The sequence below is a fragment of the Notechis scutatus genome, chromosome 4, assembly GCF_049901735.1.
Source record: "Notechis scutatus isolate UNSWTSFEM ecotype Mainland chromosome 4, rNotScu1.2, whole genome shotgun sequence".
Lineage (NCBI taxonomy): Eukaryota > Metazoa > Chordata > Lepidosauria > Squamata > Elapidae > Notechis > Notechis scutatus.
Genome location: NC_142012.1, coordinates 99,370,530 through 99,389,862, shown reverse-complemented (window position 1 = coordinate 99,389,862; position 19,333 = coordinate 99,370,530). Strand labels below are relative to the sequence as shown.

The 19,333-nt window shown below is 42.2% G+C and overlaps 1 protein-coding gene across 2 annotated transcripts in view; it reads left to right on the top strand.

Annotated features, from left to right (window-relative positions):
- Positions 1-8,686: 8,686 nt before the first annotated feature.
- The window catches only part of PDE6C (phosphodiesterase 6C), a 40,792-nt gene continuing 30,145 nt past the window's right edge, over positions 8,687-19,333 (top strand). For both annotated transcript variants that reach the window (XM_087964197.1, XM_026670669.2), the window contains exons 1-2: positions 8,687-9,406; positions 17,382-17,534. In XM_087964197.1, the coding sequence (XP_087820323.1) occupies positions 8,927-9,406; positions 17,382-17,534 (633 nt within the window). In that variant the 5' untranslated portion in view covers positions 8,687-8,926. The remainder of the gene's footprint in view (positions 9,407-17,381; positions 17,535-19,333) is intronic.

The window sequence follows — 19,333 nt, the reverse complement described above, 5'->3', positions numbered from 1 at the left end:
GAATTGAAGGCGCTAAGATTGAGAAACACTGCATGAGATATTGCTACAGTTCCTAGCCAAAAGTCTACGGTACGCACAGCATATATACCATAATGTCTTAAAGTTGCCAAAGTATTTGTACCTGAGCAACAAGTATAATCTGTGTCAGGGGTGTCAAACTCAAGGCCCATGGGCCGCCCCAGAAACAGCAAAGGACCGGCCTGCAGTGCCTCTGCCAACAAAAACGAGCTCGGGAGGGCTGGGCCCCCCACAACTCCTTTTTTGCAAACTAAACACAAAACAAGAGGAGAAATGTTTTCCCTTCTGCACTTGAGCATGCAAGGGACAGGAAAAGAGAAATGGAAAGAGAAAGAAGGAAAAGATGGGAAGATGGGAAGAGAGCAAGGAAAGAAAAAGAAGAAAAAGGGGAAGGAAAAAAAAGGAGAAGGAAGGAGGAAGAAAAAGAAGAAAAGGAAGGAAGGAAGGAAGGAAGGAAGGAAGGAAGGAAGGAAGGAAGGAAGGAAGGAAGGAAGGAAGGAAGGAAGGAAGGAAGGAAGGAAGGAAGGAAGGAAGGAAGGAAGGAGATTATAATGAGAGTGAGGGAGAGTCTGAAGGAAGTTCTGCCTTTAGCACTTGGCCACCACAAGTGCCCCCCAACATGAGTGATGTCAAGCTGGCCACGCCCCCTGGCCACGCTAAGGTCAACACAACTCTGGTGCGGCCCTCAATGAAATTGACACCTCTGATCTATGCTAAGCCATCAGAAGAACATACATAATCACATAAGGCAGCTGTTGCCCATGGTCTATGCCTCCCAACACATACCTCTTCCTATGGCAGCTCAAATGTTGAGGTCAGTGCGAAGGGCTCACTCAGGAACAAATGAAGTCTCTCTTGTGAACAAAACAACAATCATTGCACCTGGTTGTGTATGGATCTTCCCTAATTTGATACACTGAGGTAATCTCCAGTCATCTGAGAGATTACGCAGCAGCAGCCCTTGGAACGTATGATAACACAATTTAAAAAAAAAAAACTAAGTGTTTACAAGGGATGATATCATTGCGTGTGGAACATATGGATTTTATTTCACTGTTTTGTTACATACAATATGAGATAAATGCCACGTTACCAGCTGTTCATATACCATACTTTCAAGATGGCATCCATTGCTATGGAGGTGCAGTCAAAATATGGCTTTTGGTTTTAGTCAACGGCTACAGAGGATATTAAAAATAGAGGTGGCATTCAGCAGGTTCTGACCAGTTCTGGAGAACCGGTAGCGGGAAATTTGAGTAGTTCGGAGAACCGGCAAATACAACCTCTGATTGGGGATTTTACAGTATCCTTCCCCTGCCATGCCCACCAAGCCACGCCCACAGAAATGGTAGTAAAAAAAAATGAATCCCATCACTGATTAAAAGGTATGTCAAAAATAGAAGGTGGTCATGGAGATCAACAAATCAAAGTCTTTAGAATTTATCACACGCCCCCTTCCCTGTCTTGATGATAGGTTTCTTTCATTATTATATAAAAGGGGTTTTTCCCCCCCTTCCTTTAAAAACAATTGGCATTTCCTCATGGTCAATATTTATTCTGAAGTTTCAACATGTCCGTAATCATTTAAAAGAGCCGGTTAAATATTCTTTAAAGAGGTAGCCTCAGCTGAACAGGATAACAACACAGAACAAGCTGAAACTAGATGAAGCTCCTATATTTGGATGGAATGACAATTCCAGTGACAATGGTGGAAAGGTGTTGCAAACAAAAATACCCAGATTATGTAGTTAATCAATTCCTTCCTTTTTCTTTTATTAAAAATCCTAAACCCTGGGCCTGGGAAGGAAACACATATTTAGTTGTTGCTCGGATTGATATTTTTAGACAAATCAAATCAGTTTCAAGAACAGTACCAGAATCAAGAAGAAAGCCCATTTAACTTCTTGAGAAACATGCCAGAACTCTTTATAATTGACTTATCTGACATGCGGTTAATAATAACTTTGTTTATTCAAAGTTATGACAGCATTGAACTAGTCATCCTTATAACTGGTCCTTGAAGTTCTGTCCATCCCAACACCCTGTCACATGATTGTGATCATTTACGGACAGAAATTCTAGTCCCAGTTATCACCATTAAGCAAGGACTGTATGTTGGGTCTGTAGTCATTAAAAAAGCCACTTAACTATGTGCTTAAGTATGGAAGTGCTTAACTACGTAAATAACTTGCTGCTTTATTGCAGCTGAAATGCAGCAACTTTTTAAAAATAAAACACACACTTATATTTGGAATATGATATAGCACCAGGGGTGGGATTCTACCAGTTCGCACCTATTCGCTAGAACTGGTTGTTAACATTCTAAGCAGTTTGGAGAACCGGTTGTTAGAAGAAATTGCTGGCCTAATCCTGTAAGGAAGGCAGGAAGGAAACATTCTGGTGTTGCTTACAGAAACTGCCTCTCTGTTAACCCTTATTAGATTCTTGGCAGGACTAGACTTCCTGTCTCAGGAACTTCTCTGGAGTGTTTTTTCCCCTCCTTTGCTGGTACTTTGCTTGTGTGGAGTGACCATTCAAAGTTACAATGGCACTGAAAAAAGGGACTTATGACCATTTTTCACACTTATGACTGTTGCAGCATCCCCATAGTCATGAGAGGCCAGGTGAGGAGATGCATGCCTCGATGTGAGTGATATTGAGTTGGCCACATCCAGCCAATAACATGACCACCAAGCCATGTCCACCCAGTCACATGACCACCAAGCCATGCCCACCACCTAAGGCACACCCACAGAACTGGTTGTTAAAAAATTTGAATCCCACCCCTGTATAGCACCATAATTCCAACTAAAGTATGGAGTTTGTGCCACAATTCCAAATTTTCCTACTTAAATATCTGGCAAAAACTGACAGTCAGCCACTACAAATTTTTATCAAAAATAAAATTGTATTTGAAAATTGTAGTTTGAGCATTTAAATGATAATCAAATATCCTTTTTCAATGCTCTGGATTGGTAACATTCCTTTAAAAAAAAAAACTGGATCTTTTCTTCATTCAAAATATAAACATAAAATGGAAAAGGAAATTTAAAAAGCTCTTCCTTTTCAAACTTGCCAGATGTTGAAAAAGCAGTGAATGAAGTATTCAGCCCTTCTTGGTAACCTTAAATATCTTGCCAAAGGTTGCACTGATAACATAACCAAACCAGGGTTTTTTGTCTTTCTTTTTTTAAAAAAAAAATCCTTAGCCATTGAGGATAAGTAGGAGTTGCTATCACTATGGTTACAGTATTTAAATGTAAATACTGGATGAACAACTAGAATCTTATAAATACCTTTGGCATTTCCCTGGCACTTGAAGCTATTTAAATCATCACTTGCTCATCTTTATCCTACTTAGACTATCCACGTACTACAGAAGCTCAAGGCAGAGGCATCACTAAGAATGATTCCATAAATAGTTGCATTTGCTATAGTAACCACAAACATCAAAGGCAAAAAGCAACCTTAAAATAACAAGCTCTGGCTATGCCAAAATTACCTGAAAATCAGAACAAAACCTATCCAGTTCATCACTTCTTAAAAATTAAGATTGAATCATGATGGTGGTTGGTGGTGGTGGGAATGTGCCCAAACTGCCCAAGGAGCTGCTGATACAGTTCTACAGAGGAATTATTGATATGCACCTCTATAACTGTCTGGTTTGGTTCTGCAACTCAATAGGACAGACACAGACTTCAGAGAGTAATTAGGACTGCAGAAAAAAACAATTACTACCAACCTGCCTTCCATCGAGGACCTGTGTACTGCATGAGTCCAAAAGAGGGCTGTGAAAATATTTACAGATCTCTCACATCCCGGACATAAACTGTTTCAACTCCTTCCCTCAAAATGACGCTATGGAGCATGAACACCAGAACAACTAGACACAAGAACAGTTTTTTCCCGAACGCCATCACTCTGCTAAACAAATAATTTCCTCAACACTGTCCAATTATTTACAAAGTCTGCATTACTATTACTATTAATCTTCTCATCACTCCTGATCACCCATCCCCTCCCACTTGTGACTGTATGACTGTAACTTTGTCGCTTGTATACTTACGATTATATTGACTGTTTCCTAGTATGATTTGATTGCTTATTATACCCTATGACTATCATTAAGTGTTGTACCTGATGATTCTTGACGCTTGACGAATGTATCTTTCTTTTATGTATACTGAGAGTATTTGCACCAAGACAAATTCCTTGTGTGTCCAATCACACTTGGCCAATAAAGAATTATATTCTATTCTATCTATTCTAATGTCTCACCAGAAAACAGAATCAAACACACGAATCTCCATCTTCTCCTTAAGAATGAACTGCTATCATTTCTTTCTTTTTTTAAAAAAAAAGAAAGTTATAAAGGGATCTGCACACATTTGAAAGATGAATATTTTGGCCAACATGCTTTTGGGGCTATTTGGAATGAACTGAATAAACAGGGGAAAAAAAGAGAATGAACTACTATTGTTCCCCTTATAATACCATCTTAATAAAATCATTCTTCACTCTGATGTTCACTTAATCTGGTTATTTATTTTCATTGCTGTTATTTATGGATAATTTATTTTTTTTAAAAAATAGATTGCATAGATTTGTTTTGTTATTTTGGATTGTTGTTGTTTTGCTGAATAAGTGCCCTAATTGTCTTTGTGCAAAAGGCTGTACAGCTACGCATTAAATAAACAAATATTTGAAATTGGTGTTATTAAATTCTAAGAGACTTAGATCTCCGTAAACATGCATAACTCTTAAAGCTTTTTCCACTGGGGCCTTAAGCAGCTTTTGACTCCCTTGCGTAAATAGGCTGGAAATGAAGTCAGCTTAAGAAACCTCTTTCTAGATTTCAGTCCCTTCCTGTACTTTGGTCCTCGGGGATAGCCTGGGATTCTGCCTTTACCCCTCCCACTGTTCTAGGAAGGCAACTACCAATCCCATTTCTTTTCATGCATGGGTCTTTGAGGACATGTGGCTTTCACTGATAAGCCTTTACGTCAGTCGTCCTCCATCGACGCTGCCTTGTACTTGACGCTTCCCCTGTGATGTGTTTCATCGGTGGCATGGTCTAAGCCACAATAAAACCAAGCATGTTTTATTCTCCTTCCTGTCTCTTGTGTTAAAAGTGGAAAATTAAGAACTCTTAGTCAATTTCACCTTATTTTAAAACTGCACCTCATTAAACTTCCATTTCAGTGAAAATTTCAGTGAACTTCTTAAGGTGGGAAAAAAGAGCTTATCCAGTGATTTTTTTTAAAAAAAGTCTAGTGTTTCACCAATCCAGCAGTCCAATTCTTTCTTCTTAGTCTTTTGGTTTCTACCAAAACTCATAACTGACCGCTGATCATCAAATGGAACAGAAACAAGGGAAAGAAAAAACAAAAGAGCTGAACGGTGTGTATCTTGTGGCTATTTTGTTTAGTCTGTTTTCGCCTGTGAAAGAATTATAAGCACTAAAGGTTCACTGTTTTAATAATCTACTGTGAAAACAAAGGAGAAAAGAGAGATTCACTGAACAAACTTCCTTCAGAAGAAAACTGGCAGCCCAAGACAAAGATAGCTTTGGAAGGCAACATCCAGAGACGAAGGGAGAATTCCTACCACATTCACATTGGAGTGGAAATAGTCACCTTCAATGAAGTGAAGCGAAGCAGGTGAACCAAACAGTGCAATCTCTACAAGCTCCTATACTTATAAACACAGCTGGAAAAGACTAATGGAAGTTGGTCTCCAGGTGGGCTGGAGACAGAAAGAGGGCAATGCTGGAGAGATGGCTAGTGGCCCATACTTCTTCTGGAACAAACTGGTCATGTGGAGTAACCCTTAGTGTCCATCAGCGGTGGTATGCTACTGGTTCAGACCGGTTCAGTCGAACTGGTAGTTAAAAAACTACCAGTAAAGCCGAATCGGTTCCTCCGACAATCAGCTGAGAGGATAAAAGAAGCGACAAACACATGGGCAGGTGGGAGGGTCACTCCTAGCTTTTCGTTTCTTCATCCTCTCAGCTGACTGGCACTTTAAGGGCACATGCACGCATGTTAGGGGTGCATGCGCATGTTAGGAGTGTGCACGCATGTGCATTAAGGGGCAGGCATGCACGCGCAATCACCCACTGAACCAGTAGTGACCAAGATAGGAAGCCACTGCTGGTGTCAATCTATCATGAGAGAGATAAGAGAAAGTAGAAGAATTTCTCAAAACATGTGCATGGATCTATGCAGTAACCCTTTGCTGTCAAGCCATTTCAGCATCTTAAATCAATCTTGGGCATTCAGACTAGCTCTGGGGCTTCTGTATGCCTGGAATTCTTTCAGAGGAGAAAACAGACTAGGCAACATGGCTGGGCAGGCACACAGGAGTGAGATTCTACCAGTTCGCACCTATTCGCTAGAGCCGGTTGTTAACATTCTAAGCAGTTCGGAGAACCGGTTGTTAGAAGAAATTACTGGCCTAATCCTGTAAGGAAGGCAGGAAGGAAACATTCTGGTGTTGCTTACAGAAACTGCCTCTCCGTTAACCCTTATTACATTCTTGGCAGGGTTAGTCTTCCTGTCTCAGGAACTTCTCTGGAGTTTTTTTTCCCCTCCTTTGCTGGTACTTTGCTTGTGTGGAGTGACCATTCAAAGTTACAATGGCGCTGAAAAAAGTAACTTATGACCATTTTTCACACTTACGACTGTTGCAGCATCCCCATAGTCATAAGAGGCCAGGCAAGGAGATGCCTGCCTCGATGTGATTGATATTGAGTTGGCCACACCCAGCCAATAACATGACCACCAAGCTATGTCCACCCAGTCACATGACCACCAAGCCATGCCCACCAACTAAGCCATGCCCAAATAACCAGTTGTTAAAAAATTTGAATCCCACCCCTGTAGGCACATATGTGTTGGGAAAACAGAGAGCACATTTCACAGCAGCCAGCCACATCAAGCCAAGAAAAGATGCGTCTTCTTTAAGTTTTTAAAAATTCATACAGTATTTCACATACTCTTAAGCAACTTGCCTAGCTTCAAATTTCATCTATACCAATTCACCTGTAACAGTCATCTGTCTTCTGTAAGGTGTTTTCTAGCTCCTCTTTTGTTGTTTACCTATAAGTGAATAATCTGGTAGAGGAGAGAACTAACCAAAAATTCTTGCTGAAAATTTGAAGATTTGCAATAGTGGAGAATATCTGTAGCTCAGGGTGTAGGATGAGGGTGAAGGTTCATTCTCCGAGCTTATGGGTTGATTTCTGAATGTTTAATTTACCAGGCTAGGTAACATCTTTAGCAAAGTTTAGGGGATGCCAGTGTCAGTTTGAAGATTTGTATTATTTTGAAAAGAAAATGTAATACCCCAAATCCTGACTTTAAAATAAGTAAAAGTTAATTTCCCCCCCTCACGTACCACTTCATGGTAAATGATGTGGTAAATGCATTGGGAGTTTTGTTGTACTGATGCAGATCATATATGACACATTTTATGAAATGATCATGGTTTGATCTCTGACTTTAGTTCTGGTAATAATACAAGGCCAACCATAAGGGAAATAGTAATAATAATAGAAAAATGGTAGGCAAGTTTAGGCAGGAGTTGGGGGACAAAGGTCAACTGAGTCATTTAAGCCAATCAGCATTTGTCACCTATATTAAATGGAATTTAGTTTATTATGATCTTATAGTGACTTTAAATATAAAGTCACATAATACACTTTTAAATCATATTTCCATATTTACTAAATTTAAAAAAAATACAACTAATTGTACCAATAGAAGAGAATATTTGCTTGATTGTTTTCTTGCAGACATTGCATTACCCACCTAGGTAGCATCATCAATACTAGAAGGGAATGAGCCTTGCAAAACAACAACAAACACCAAGCTCAGAGAGCAGGAACGACTCTACAGCCAATTTTACAAGTTCCCTTAATTCTTTATGTGTTTGGAGAACAGTATCCTAAAGTGTTTTATTGACCCTTCCTATGTATTTCAGCTTACCGGGCTGGTAGCAATTCTTCTCTTTTCAGAGCTGGATAGCTGGATGATTTTTTAAAAAAATTATTATTATTTTAAATGTTTTGATTCCTTTAAGCATCAGCACTGATTCCTGACTGGACTAATTCCTGCAGTTTTCTTGCCAAATTTTTTCAAAAAGTTAGTTTGTTTCCTTCCCAAGGTTGAGAGAGATGTCTGGCACAAAGACATCTAGTGGAACTAAAGTGGAACTAAAACTCATGACCTCCCACCTTGTAGTCTGATGCCTTAATTATTGCACAAACTGCCTCTCTTATTTGGTGTAGGAATTCCGTGCTATGCTTTTTAGCACTACATACTTCCTACCACGGAGAAAGCAACATCAATCCTTTAAAATGATCCTAGCTTGATTTCTGTATCCAAGATCGATGAATCATTTATACCCAATGCATGTGAATGCAGATCTCCAGGATGTGAAAGATTGTCTATGCAAATCCTCCCTGAGAAAATTAATAACAAGAAAGGTCGAGCAAAAGCAAGTGAAAATATATACGTACACCCTTTACAGGTATCTTTTCTATACTATGCACGATGTAGCAACTGCTAGATTGGTTTAGCACGCTAAATGTCTGATTTAGAATAGGCAAGTTAAGAATGCTGAAGGGTTTAGTGTCCTGACATCCCTTTAATTAGCAGTCACTGGATCCTTCCCTTAAGAAGGCATAAGCTACTGGACGGCTGTCATACTTCAAGGGTTTTAGAAGGTTGGAAAAACCACAGAACAAATCTAGTGTCTATAGTTGGTGCAGATGTAATGAACAACATACCCCTTTCCCATTAGAAGCAAAATCAGACTTTTGCTGGGTTTTGGTGGGGATGCAAGAGTAAAACAACAACAATAACAGCAACAGCAACAACAATCTGCCAAAGAGAAGCCAAGCAGGATGGGTGAAATCAACAAAGAAGATGTTGAAAAATATTTGGAGAACAACCCGCAATTTGCCAAGGAGTTTTATGATAAAAGACTTCGCCCAGAAGCATTAACGAACCTCTTCAGAGTCAACACCGAGAATTTGAAGGAAGGTGTCTCCTTCAAAGAAATGACCAGGGTAGAAGAATGTGAGATACTTTTGGAATTGCTTTCCGAAATCCAGAATGATGAAGCTGGTATGGAAAAGATCTCACATAAAGTCCTGCAAAGGTTGGCACAATTAATAGCAGCCGACAAGTGTAGCATGTTTATTTCCCGTTCTCGCAATGGTACCCCAGAGTTAGCTAGCACGCTCTTCGATGTCACCCCTACTTCCAGTTATGACGACAATTTGGTGAATCCTGACAAAGAAATTGTTTTTCCTCTGGACATTGGGATAGTAGGTTGGACTGCTCATACTAAGAAATCATTTAATGTTCCAGATGTAAAGAAGGTGAGTAGGAATTTCTTCTGAATTTGGAAAATTGATAAAGTCATTTTATGTTTCGGAGTTGTGTAAAAAGACTTTTTTTAAAAAAATTAGGGGGATATAGAACTATAGAGACTTCCATAAATGTGCCAAGTCTCTGAAATGACTGGCAGAACATAATTTTTTTTTTCAAATAGGAAACTATTTAACAATTCATATTCTTCAGCATCTTAAATGAGATTATTTTAGAGCACTATTTAAACTATAGGCAGAAGAAGGAAGGACTGTTATCTCTAAAGCAAATCCATATCTGAGATAGTTGAGTCTAAGCTCCTGCCTACTTTCCCTCCTGATTTCAAACTGGGCTGAAATCAGTGGTGTGATTCAAATAATTTAACAACCGGTTCTCTGCCCTAATGATTTCTTTCACAACCAGTTCACCAAACTGCTCAGAAAGTTAACAACCGGTTCTCCTGAACTGGTGCAAACTGGCTGAATCCCACCACTGGTTGAAATTAGTCTTATTTATTTAACAACATGCAGATGTTGGTTTCCGTATAATTTGAAACTATCACCCTATTTTAGTTTGAAGGAATTCCCTATATCATGAATATTAGATGAACCGTGCTAAGTCCAATGAGGTAAGATTGTTCTTGATCTCCTTGGTTTATTCTCCTGTAATCTACTTTATGAATTAAAAGGATTATCTACCAAGCTCCCTTGTTGATAGCAACAGGCAATGCATCAAATATTGCTTGATATTTCCCAGGTAGCACCTGGGTTGATTTTTGTGCTGCAGAAAGATATTTGACTAAAACAAACCACCACGGGCCAATTCTAGTCTGTGACCATAATAAAGATTGATTGAATCACAATAGGCTTGTGGCTCAATTAATCTAATTCTTGGCTGTGTGGTTGTGTTCTCCTGCAATTATTTCTGAACCAGGGGCATAATCCATTAAGAATTTTCTCTTGGGAAAACAGACTGAAATAAGTAGGAAGTGTAGCATTAAACAAGGATCTAGAATATGATCTGCTTTTTGGGAATCATCCTGAATTGCAGCCAAAATGAATTCAGCAGTTTTGATTTTCATACTAAGTCTGCTCTGTGAGTGTGGGAGAAATTTATTGCAGAATTTTAAATCTTGACATATTTTCATTATTTTCTTTTCCCCTTTCCTTGCCTTCCCTTCTTGTGAGTACAGTTTATACCACTTACGAACTCACAATCAGTGTGCTCCTTTTAGTCAGGCATACCTAAAACTAATAGAATTAATCTGTCAATTTGATGCAGCCTACTAGTTTTACATTTTTTCTTCTTCTTGAAAAGAAGTTTCATTTAATTTTTCATTGATACAGAGAGATGTTTCTATTTCCTCTAATTTAAAGAACATCACTTTGGGAACACTTCCTATGAATTTTACAGATTCATTTTACTGTCCCCTCCCTGTTGTGTGTGTATGTTGTAAGACCAATGAGAAAAGTCTACACTTTCTACATACATATACAGTAGTATATATGTATACAAGTCTCTCTTTCTCTCTCTCTCTCTCTCTCTCTCCCCCTCCCACCTCCCCATATGTGTATGTTAATTGCAAAAAAAGTATGCTCTTTCTGGCTCATTAGAATGCAATATCTAATTTGAGCAGGAGATGATGAACAATAGTTTATTTAATGTGAAATTACCCAGACAAACAGTAATATGCAACTTTTGGAGCTAACATAAAGCCATCTTAGCAAGCTCTCCAGAGACAAAGCCATTCTTCTCCAAAATCAACTAAGCTGTGGATGCAGGAATTCCTGTACTGTGTTTATTTGGTTTCTTCCCATGTGCTCAACTTGGACATCCAGAAATAAGCAAACATTTCAGAAATAATTGAACTGTATCTTCTACTCCCTGCTTTTATGGAAAAAATTGACATTACACATTAACTTGATAATTTCCTAGTGGAAGAGAACATGCATGGATTCGAAAATTACACTCTGCTCCATTTTCTATATCTCTTAGTGGCCATGTGGATTTTTACAGACCAGGTATCGTAATCCTATCAGAAGGAGAACAGGAAGCATTATATTTAACAACCCCCTTTTAACAAAACCAATATTGAAATCTCATGGGAAATCCCCTTTCTTAACGGGAAGATTAAATTTGCAGCAACTCCAGTTTTAGTGCATGTAGAATTTTTGGAATTGGACTATAAAATCCGCATGACAAATTGATGATAGCAACCCGGAAATTCTAGATCTTTCCAAATCAGATCTCATATATGTTAAACTCAGAATAATCCTTTATGTTTAAGCAGATATATCTTGGGAGACCAATTAAAGCGTTTTCATTAATGCTATCCCTCTGGCCTAATTAATTGCATTTCAAAAGAAAATTCCCTCTCTGGAGCCTTGGAAGGAGTGGAAAACGTATTTTTAAAAAAGACAAGATGGTGACCATCACTGCACAAATGAAGCCCCTTTTATTACCTGCTTTTAAGCCTCCTGTAATAGGGGCCTCAATGTGTAAACTACAACTTCGCTAAGGCTAATAACCATTTGATAATTTCCTTTTGGTTTAGGATTTAAAAATGGCTATTTGGTGAGGTATTCCGAGCTTCACACAAAGCTTTGCTATAAAAAGTTGGTTGTTGTCCTGAGGTAAGCAAATCTTCCTGGAAACAGGAAAGAGAGTATTCTCATAATAACAGCGTTTTTTCCACTTCTCATTTCTGAGGAAAGCAATAATTCCCCTTCAAAGTGGGTGAGGTTTGGCAAATTGTCATGTGGGAATCCCTTATGGCTTTCAGGGTGCTTTTACCACAGATGGCTGGATATGATAATCTGTTCATTAAGTTGAGATCTAGAGATCAGTTGGGATTGTTACTATTGTACCAGCTTCTCTGCTGCATGGTGATTCCCTGCCTGAGCATCTTGATTCCATTTCTGGGTTGGTGGAATTCCCTAGACTTACAGTCTTGGGTGATTTCAATCTGCCTTCTCAGGCCATGCGGTCTGAGATAATTCAGGAGTTGATGTCTATCCTGATGCCATGGGCATCATCCACAATCTAACAGGTATTCCTGTCGGAGCAGTGGTTGTAAGATCTGAAATGGCGTAGCTCTTGGTGTCTCCCTTCTCATGGTCAAATCATGCCCTGATTAGCATTGGATTCTCTAGAGTCACTGTCCACTGCAGGGAGGCTGGGCCCACTAGATGGATCTGCCCCTGGTGACAGATTGACCCAGATGGGTTTCAGAGGGAGTTCCTGCTGGTTGCTGCACAGTGCACCTGAGGCCTCCGTTGCCACTTGGAATAGGAGGGCTGCCATGGCTTTTGGTGGGATTGCATCCATGCAGTTTCTCCCCAGTTGCAGATCCCGTCACTTGCTGTGGTTCATGGATGAGCTGAGGGAGATGAAAAGATGAGAGGAGACATCTAGAGGAGCACTGGTGCTCAGCAAAGGATGAACTTGACCAAACATGGGTTAGAGCTGCTATTAAGGCCTTCCTTGTGACATTAAGGGTAGTAAAGCATCAATGCTTCTGCATCTTTTCTGCATCTGTGGATTACCATCTTCTGACCTTGTTTAGGGTGAACGTGTCAACTTGGGAAGAAAGGGCTCAGAGAACTTCTTGCAGAGATGTGCAGGATAATTTGCTCAGTATCTATTGGACAAATTTTGCTTACATTTGTTGGACTCCAGCCTTGCTGTAGGTCCAGAGAAGATGCCTGGGGAGGAGCCTTGCATTGTTATTTGTTTTGAACCGCTTGGGACTGAGAAAATGGACAGGGTCTTTTAGGACTGTTTTCTAGATGCATGCAGCTCCTGGCTTGTTAAAGTAGCCTGAGAGTTGTCACATAAGTGGACCCACTAGTGGTGTCTTGAATGAGAGTTGTTCCTTTACCTCTTAAAAAGGACTTGGTTTGCTTCCTCCTCAGGAAGTCATCATTGGGTCCCACTATTCTGGGCAATTCTCATCCATTATCTAACCTCCATTTTCTGGGGATGGTGATTGAGAAGGTGATTGTTAGGTGTAGCTCCATTCAAAATCCAAGAAAGAAAACTTCAGGCTCCATTATTATAGAGAAAAGGGCCTTTACTGAATTTGAAGTGGTAGCATAAGTAGAAATACAAGATCTGAAGCAATTGGCGCGAAAATCACACATAGAAAGTTACCCCATGTTCCCATCCTCAATAATTCAAAGTGGCCAGGTGTGTATAATGTCATGTGAGGCATCTTCAGGTGGGGTTTCACACATCTGGTATGCCAAGATGGTTGACCTTGGCCTAGAGAAATAAGAGGCTACATCTGTGCAGTAAGCAAGTAAGCATAGTCAAGAAAACATCCCAACTTTTATATTTCACCAACTTAAACCTCCAGCATTCTTCCCCACAGAAGAAAGATTCTTGGAGGCTGACAGTGATTATGCAGAAGTTTTAGAGAACCTTGGATGAAGTGGGTTATCTGTTTTCCTTTCAGTCGGAATTCAGGTCTTGGTATGGAATGGAAGTGGCACTGATTGTAGCTTTAGATGCTCTCTGGCAAAACAGGATGGACAATCATTCATCCATCCTTGCCCTCCTTGATCTCTCTGTAGCTTTTGATACCATTGAACATAGTATCCTTCTGGATTGTCTGAGGGGATTGTGGGTAGGTGGCACTGTGTTGTTGTCAGGTCCAGTTGGGGTATGTTCAAGCAGGAGAGATCCTGCCCGAGAACCAAGTATGTGAGAGGATAAGGAGTTCCCTGCTCTTATTCAATATTTATGTGAAGCTGTTGGGTGAGCTTATCTGTCACCATGGGGTGAGGTATCGCGGACCTGGTGCACAATCTGTGGACCTCCTAGACTCAGGTCTGCAGATTGCAGTCGTGGCTAGAAAAGCTTTTGCACAGCTTTGTTGCATACCAGTTACACCTGTTCCTGGATTGGGAATCTCTGCTCACAGTTACTAATACCTTAGTCACCTCCTGATTGGATTACTGTAATACACTTTACATAGGGCTGCCCTTGAAGATTATCTGGAAGCTTCAGCTGGTGCAAAAAAACAGTAGGATGGGCGGTTATATATGCTAAAACTGCACGCGTTATTCCTCAGCTGTAATGCAAGATGCATTGGTTGTCAGTCTACTTCTGGGTCCAATTTGAAATGCTGGTTTTGATCTTTAACGCCCTTCATGGCATGAGGCCAAGTTATTTGAAGGACCACGTCTCCCCAATTACGTCTGCTTGTCCCATCAGTTCCAACAGGAGAGGCATGCTGCAGGGCCTGTCTCTCTGTAGGCCCAAGGAGGTGGGGGGGCGGGGGACCTTCTCTGTTGAGGCATTTGTCTTATGGGACCTTCTCAACCCTGTAGGGAGATCAGCCTCATTCCTTATTTCCCAGAAGCCCCTTGAGATCTGGCTTTGTCATCAGGCCTCGGGGGTGCGGGGAGGTCTCAGGGAACTGGTGGGATCTTCAGGGCTTTATTAGTGGTAGAATCTCTCATATGTGTGTGTGTGTGTGTGTGTGTGTGTGTGTGTGTGCGCGCGTGTGTTTAAATATGACTATGTTCAACATGCTTATGTTTTGCATACTTTTTTTTTGCTTTATGCCACCAGAGTCACTTCTCACTTCTCACTAGACAAATTTGATATATAAATAAATAAATAATTTTTTTTTTCTTCATAAGATGGTGAAACTGACCGATAATGAGTTATAGTCCAAAGGCAATAGTATTACTTGTTTTATATTACGTGTTCGGGTCTTTTCCCATGTAAGATTGAGAGTATCTTGGCGATGTTTCAACGAGGTCCCACTCGCCATCTTCAGGCTGGTGCTTTCGGCTTTGTGCTTGCGCGAGCAAAGCATGATCGGAGCTGCCGTCTCTCTATAAATACTGGTGGGGAGGTGTGGTGTGCTGGCTCTGTTGTAAGCAGGCTGGTTGGCTGTGTTGTTATTTCTTGATTGGTTGATGGAATTGATGTTTGCAGATTGGTTGGCTTTTTCATAAGAACCTGTGTGGCTGAGGTGCTGGCTGTGTGTCTATCAGCCTCCTGTGTTGTAACGACCTGGGTAATGGGCTGTGTGGTGACCTTCTGAGTTCTATTGTTGTGACCTCCTGGGTCTTGTGCTGTAATCTCCTGTGTTGTAACGACTTGGGTAATGGGCTGTGTGATGACCTTCTGAGTTCTATTGTTGTGACATCCTGGGTCACATACTGTAATCTCCTGTGTTGTAACAACCTGTAACGATCATGCTTTGCTCACACAAGCACGAAGCCGAAAACACCAGCCTGAAGATGGTGAGTGGGACCTCGTCGAAATGTCACCATGTCATTAAAATATTCTTTTTGGGGGGTCCATGCAGCACATTGGATCTGAAGGTAAAGGCTAATGTGATGAAGAGAGGGCTGGAGTGTTCAGGTAGGCCTCATTTGCAACTCTTGGGTAGCTGCATCTTTCCTTAGGATTGATTTCAATTTTCAATTTATTGTAATCAAAGACCAGTACAGATAATAAACAAAATAAATTTTAAGACAGAGTTAAAATTTATTTGAAAAACAACCTCAACTGACATCTATAAGTGAGATCCAGGATGTAGTCTATATAAAATTATAATGTGCACACTAAAATTATATTATATATGATAACTTCTAAAATTACAACAAAGTAAAAGTATCTAAAACTATTAATATCAACAAAGTAATAATATATAAAATGTCAATGAATTATAGTGACAAAGAACGGGTTATTAAACCATCGGGATTTGATGTATCTTCTCTGCTGATGCACAAAACTTAATTACATGCAGTGTAACAAGGGGTATCTCATCTATGAGCTGCATTTGGGCATTGGCTGAATCTGGGTAACCAGGATATCTACTCATTAATGAAGGCAGATATACCTGCAGGATGTCTACTCATCATAGGTAGTTTGGATCAGGTCAAGATGACTCTGTAGAAGGGGCAAAGAAGAATAGCATATTTTGCAGTTCTGGAGAGATCATGTAGCAACTGCCTTACACACCTGCAGTGTGATTTTTAGGAAAAGACACATTGTTAGAATGCACTAGGTGAGCATACCCGGGTAATTAGATTTATTTATTTGCATTCAATCCAAAGTGAAGCTATCTGGAAGACATTTGGAGAAAACCTGGAGTGGAACTAATTAGAGTCCCATGCAAAAATGACAAAATATGCTGTCACATTAGCAGATCATCCCTTTCACGCTTGGATTATGATACCACACGCAAATATGTAGATGACTGTTGTGGTTAGCTGGCAGCAGGTGCCGACGGCTGAGGAGAGCAAGGACTCGGATGAGGGGCCAGGACCATTAGGGAGTGAACTACTGCCTTCAGAGATTGTGGGGGCTGGCAGAAGTGATGAGGAGGTTCCCGAGGAGCCTGTGCCAAATGCGCGTGTGCACAGGGCTGCTCACAGGAAAGAGCAGTTACAACAGCATGGGGGACTCGGGGGTAAGGCTGCAAGGTAATGGCCCCTCTTTCAAGAAGATAAAAGCCAGCTGTGAATGAACGTACTTTGCAGAAGGCAAAGACGTTTTGAAACTCCAGCCTCATGGACATTCCAGTATCCTGAGTTTGTATTTGAAGATTCTTGTATTGCAAATTATTTCTTGTCTGTTATCTTTTGGCAAGGCTTGCACAGTTTGGCAAGGCTTGTGCTTATCACAGCTAGTTATTTTGCAAAAGCATTACAAGGTTTCTGTTCTATTTGGATTGTGTTTGATTTGTTGGAAAAGGGCGTGGGTCAGACAGAGTTTCTGTTGCAATAACGCAATGTGTGTTTCATCACTCGCCTCCATATATCCCTCTTGCAGGTACCATTATATAACTGTGCCATTCCCTCAATACAATCCCTTCTCCGTGTTAAGAGATAAATGTGACTTATCTCTCTGGGAGGTGAGAGAAAAGCAGTAACGATTCAGTTCTTTGCAGATGAAATATGTCCTCAGGATTATCCTGACTCACATTTGAAAAAACAAACTAATTGTTCCTGTTCATTTCAGAATAATCACTTCTCGGACTTTGTCGATAAGCAGACTGGTTACACGACCAACAATATGCTCACCATTCCCATTTTGCAGGGCAAGGAAGTTCTCGCTGTTTTCATGGCACTTAATAAACAAAATGCCTCTGAGTTCTCTAAAGAGGATGAAGATGTAAGTACGGATTGCTTCTTCAAGAAAATAGAATAGAATAACAGCATTGGAAGGGACCTTGGAGGTCTTCTAGTCCAACCCCCTGTCTAGGCAGGAAACCCTACACCACTTCAAAAATAGCGCTTTGCATTGTTGAAGCCTAACATGGGCTCCATGGATTTCTTATGCACATCGGAGGAGAAACTTTAAGCAGAAAGAAGTATATTTCAGCTAAATCTATTCACAGTAGATGCCACTTGCCTACCAGAGGTGTCTGCAAGGGGGAACAGGGGAGCACTGAAAAGTTAAGAGGAAGCCTTCAACTGTGTGATTCCAGCCCTGCCTTTTTAAATATGTTGTTCTGCATGTGGTGCACATAAACAAGAAAAGGGCATCAATCCAACAATCATGGCTCCCATCTTGAATTTTGCTTTCACTATGGATGCCCCCGAAAAAATGGCTAGGCCGTCTTTTTGGGGGTGACTTAATCCCCCCCCCCTTGCATCATCGGGTGGGCGGGCAGCAACAGCTTGGATGTTGACCTCAGCGTTGTGGGGCACTTCGTATCGGGAGACCTTCCGCCACCGTTGCTTTCCCTTCTCCCTTGCTGCCGCGGCGTTTAGAGCAAGGCCGTGGCATTTGGCACAGCCACGTGCGGCCAGCCAGGGCTCCTCCCTGCAACCGGGGCCCAGCGGAGACACTCGGCTTCAGGCGCTCCTGTCGCCGCCTTCCCTTTGCTTTCGAAGGTAAAGCCAATTATTTTCAAAATGACACCATACTACAACAAAGCCTCCCCTGCCCGAGAGGGCAGCCCAACCCCACGTGGGGAGGCGAATCTCCCGGGGCCGCAGCACAGGATCGGCCCACCTCTGGAGAAGCGCCCAGCCGCCATCCCTGCCAGGTGCTGGGCAGAGCACGAAGAGCTTCGCCTGGGGCGCCCAGCACAGGTGACAGGCGGGCCCTCCTTCCCGGCAGCAGAGCTCTCACCAAGGCAGCGAGTGCCTCCCCGCCGGACCCTCCGCTCATCCCGCCAAGGCCGCGCCAGAGCCATGAGGGCTGGGAAGAGCCAAGAAAGCGAGCCATGGGTGGGCGCCTGCCTGCCAAGCAAAAGAGCTGGGCTGACCTGAGCTTGGCTTCCTTCCCAAGTCCCTCCAGCATGAACCTGAAGGGGCCACCGGGAGAGGCTGCCCGAGGCAGTGATAGCGCCCACCCGAGGTGATGGCAGCGCTGCTTCCCTGGCCGGTGGAGAGAGCCCGAAGCCACCCATCCTTTCCACCCCTCGCCCAGCCCATCTCCGTCCCCACGCATCTCCAAATGCACCGGCAGCTCCAAACGCTGCAGCGGAACGGGCATCAGACAGAGGCACTGACTCGGTGGGGCTCAGCTCGGAGGAGGACGCAGCGCAGGCCATCGCCTTGACTCCCTGTCCATGGATGGGTGGGCGCTATCACTGCCTCGGGCAGCCTCTCCCGGTGGCCCCTTTGGGTTTGGGCTGGAGGGACTTGAGAAGGAAGCCAAGCTTGGGTCGGCCCAGCTCTTTCACTTGGCAGGTGGGTGCACACCCGCGGCTCACTTTCCCAGCTCTGCCCAGCCCACACGGCTCCGGCGCAGCCCTGGTGGGATGAGCGGAGGGCCCAGCGGGGAGGCGCTCGCTGCCTTGGCGAGAGCTCCGCTGCTGGCAGGAGGGCCTGCCTGTCAGCAGCACTGGGTGCCCCAGGCTCTTCACGCTCTGCCCAGCGCCAGGCAGGGATGGGTGAGTGTTTCTCCCGGGGTGGGCCGATCCTGCGCTGTGGCCCCGGGAGATTCGCCTCCCCACGTGG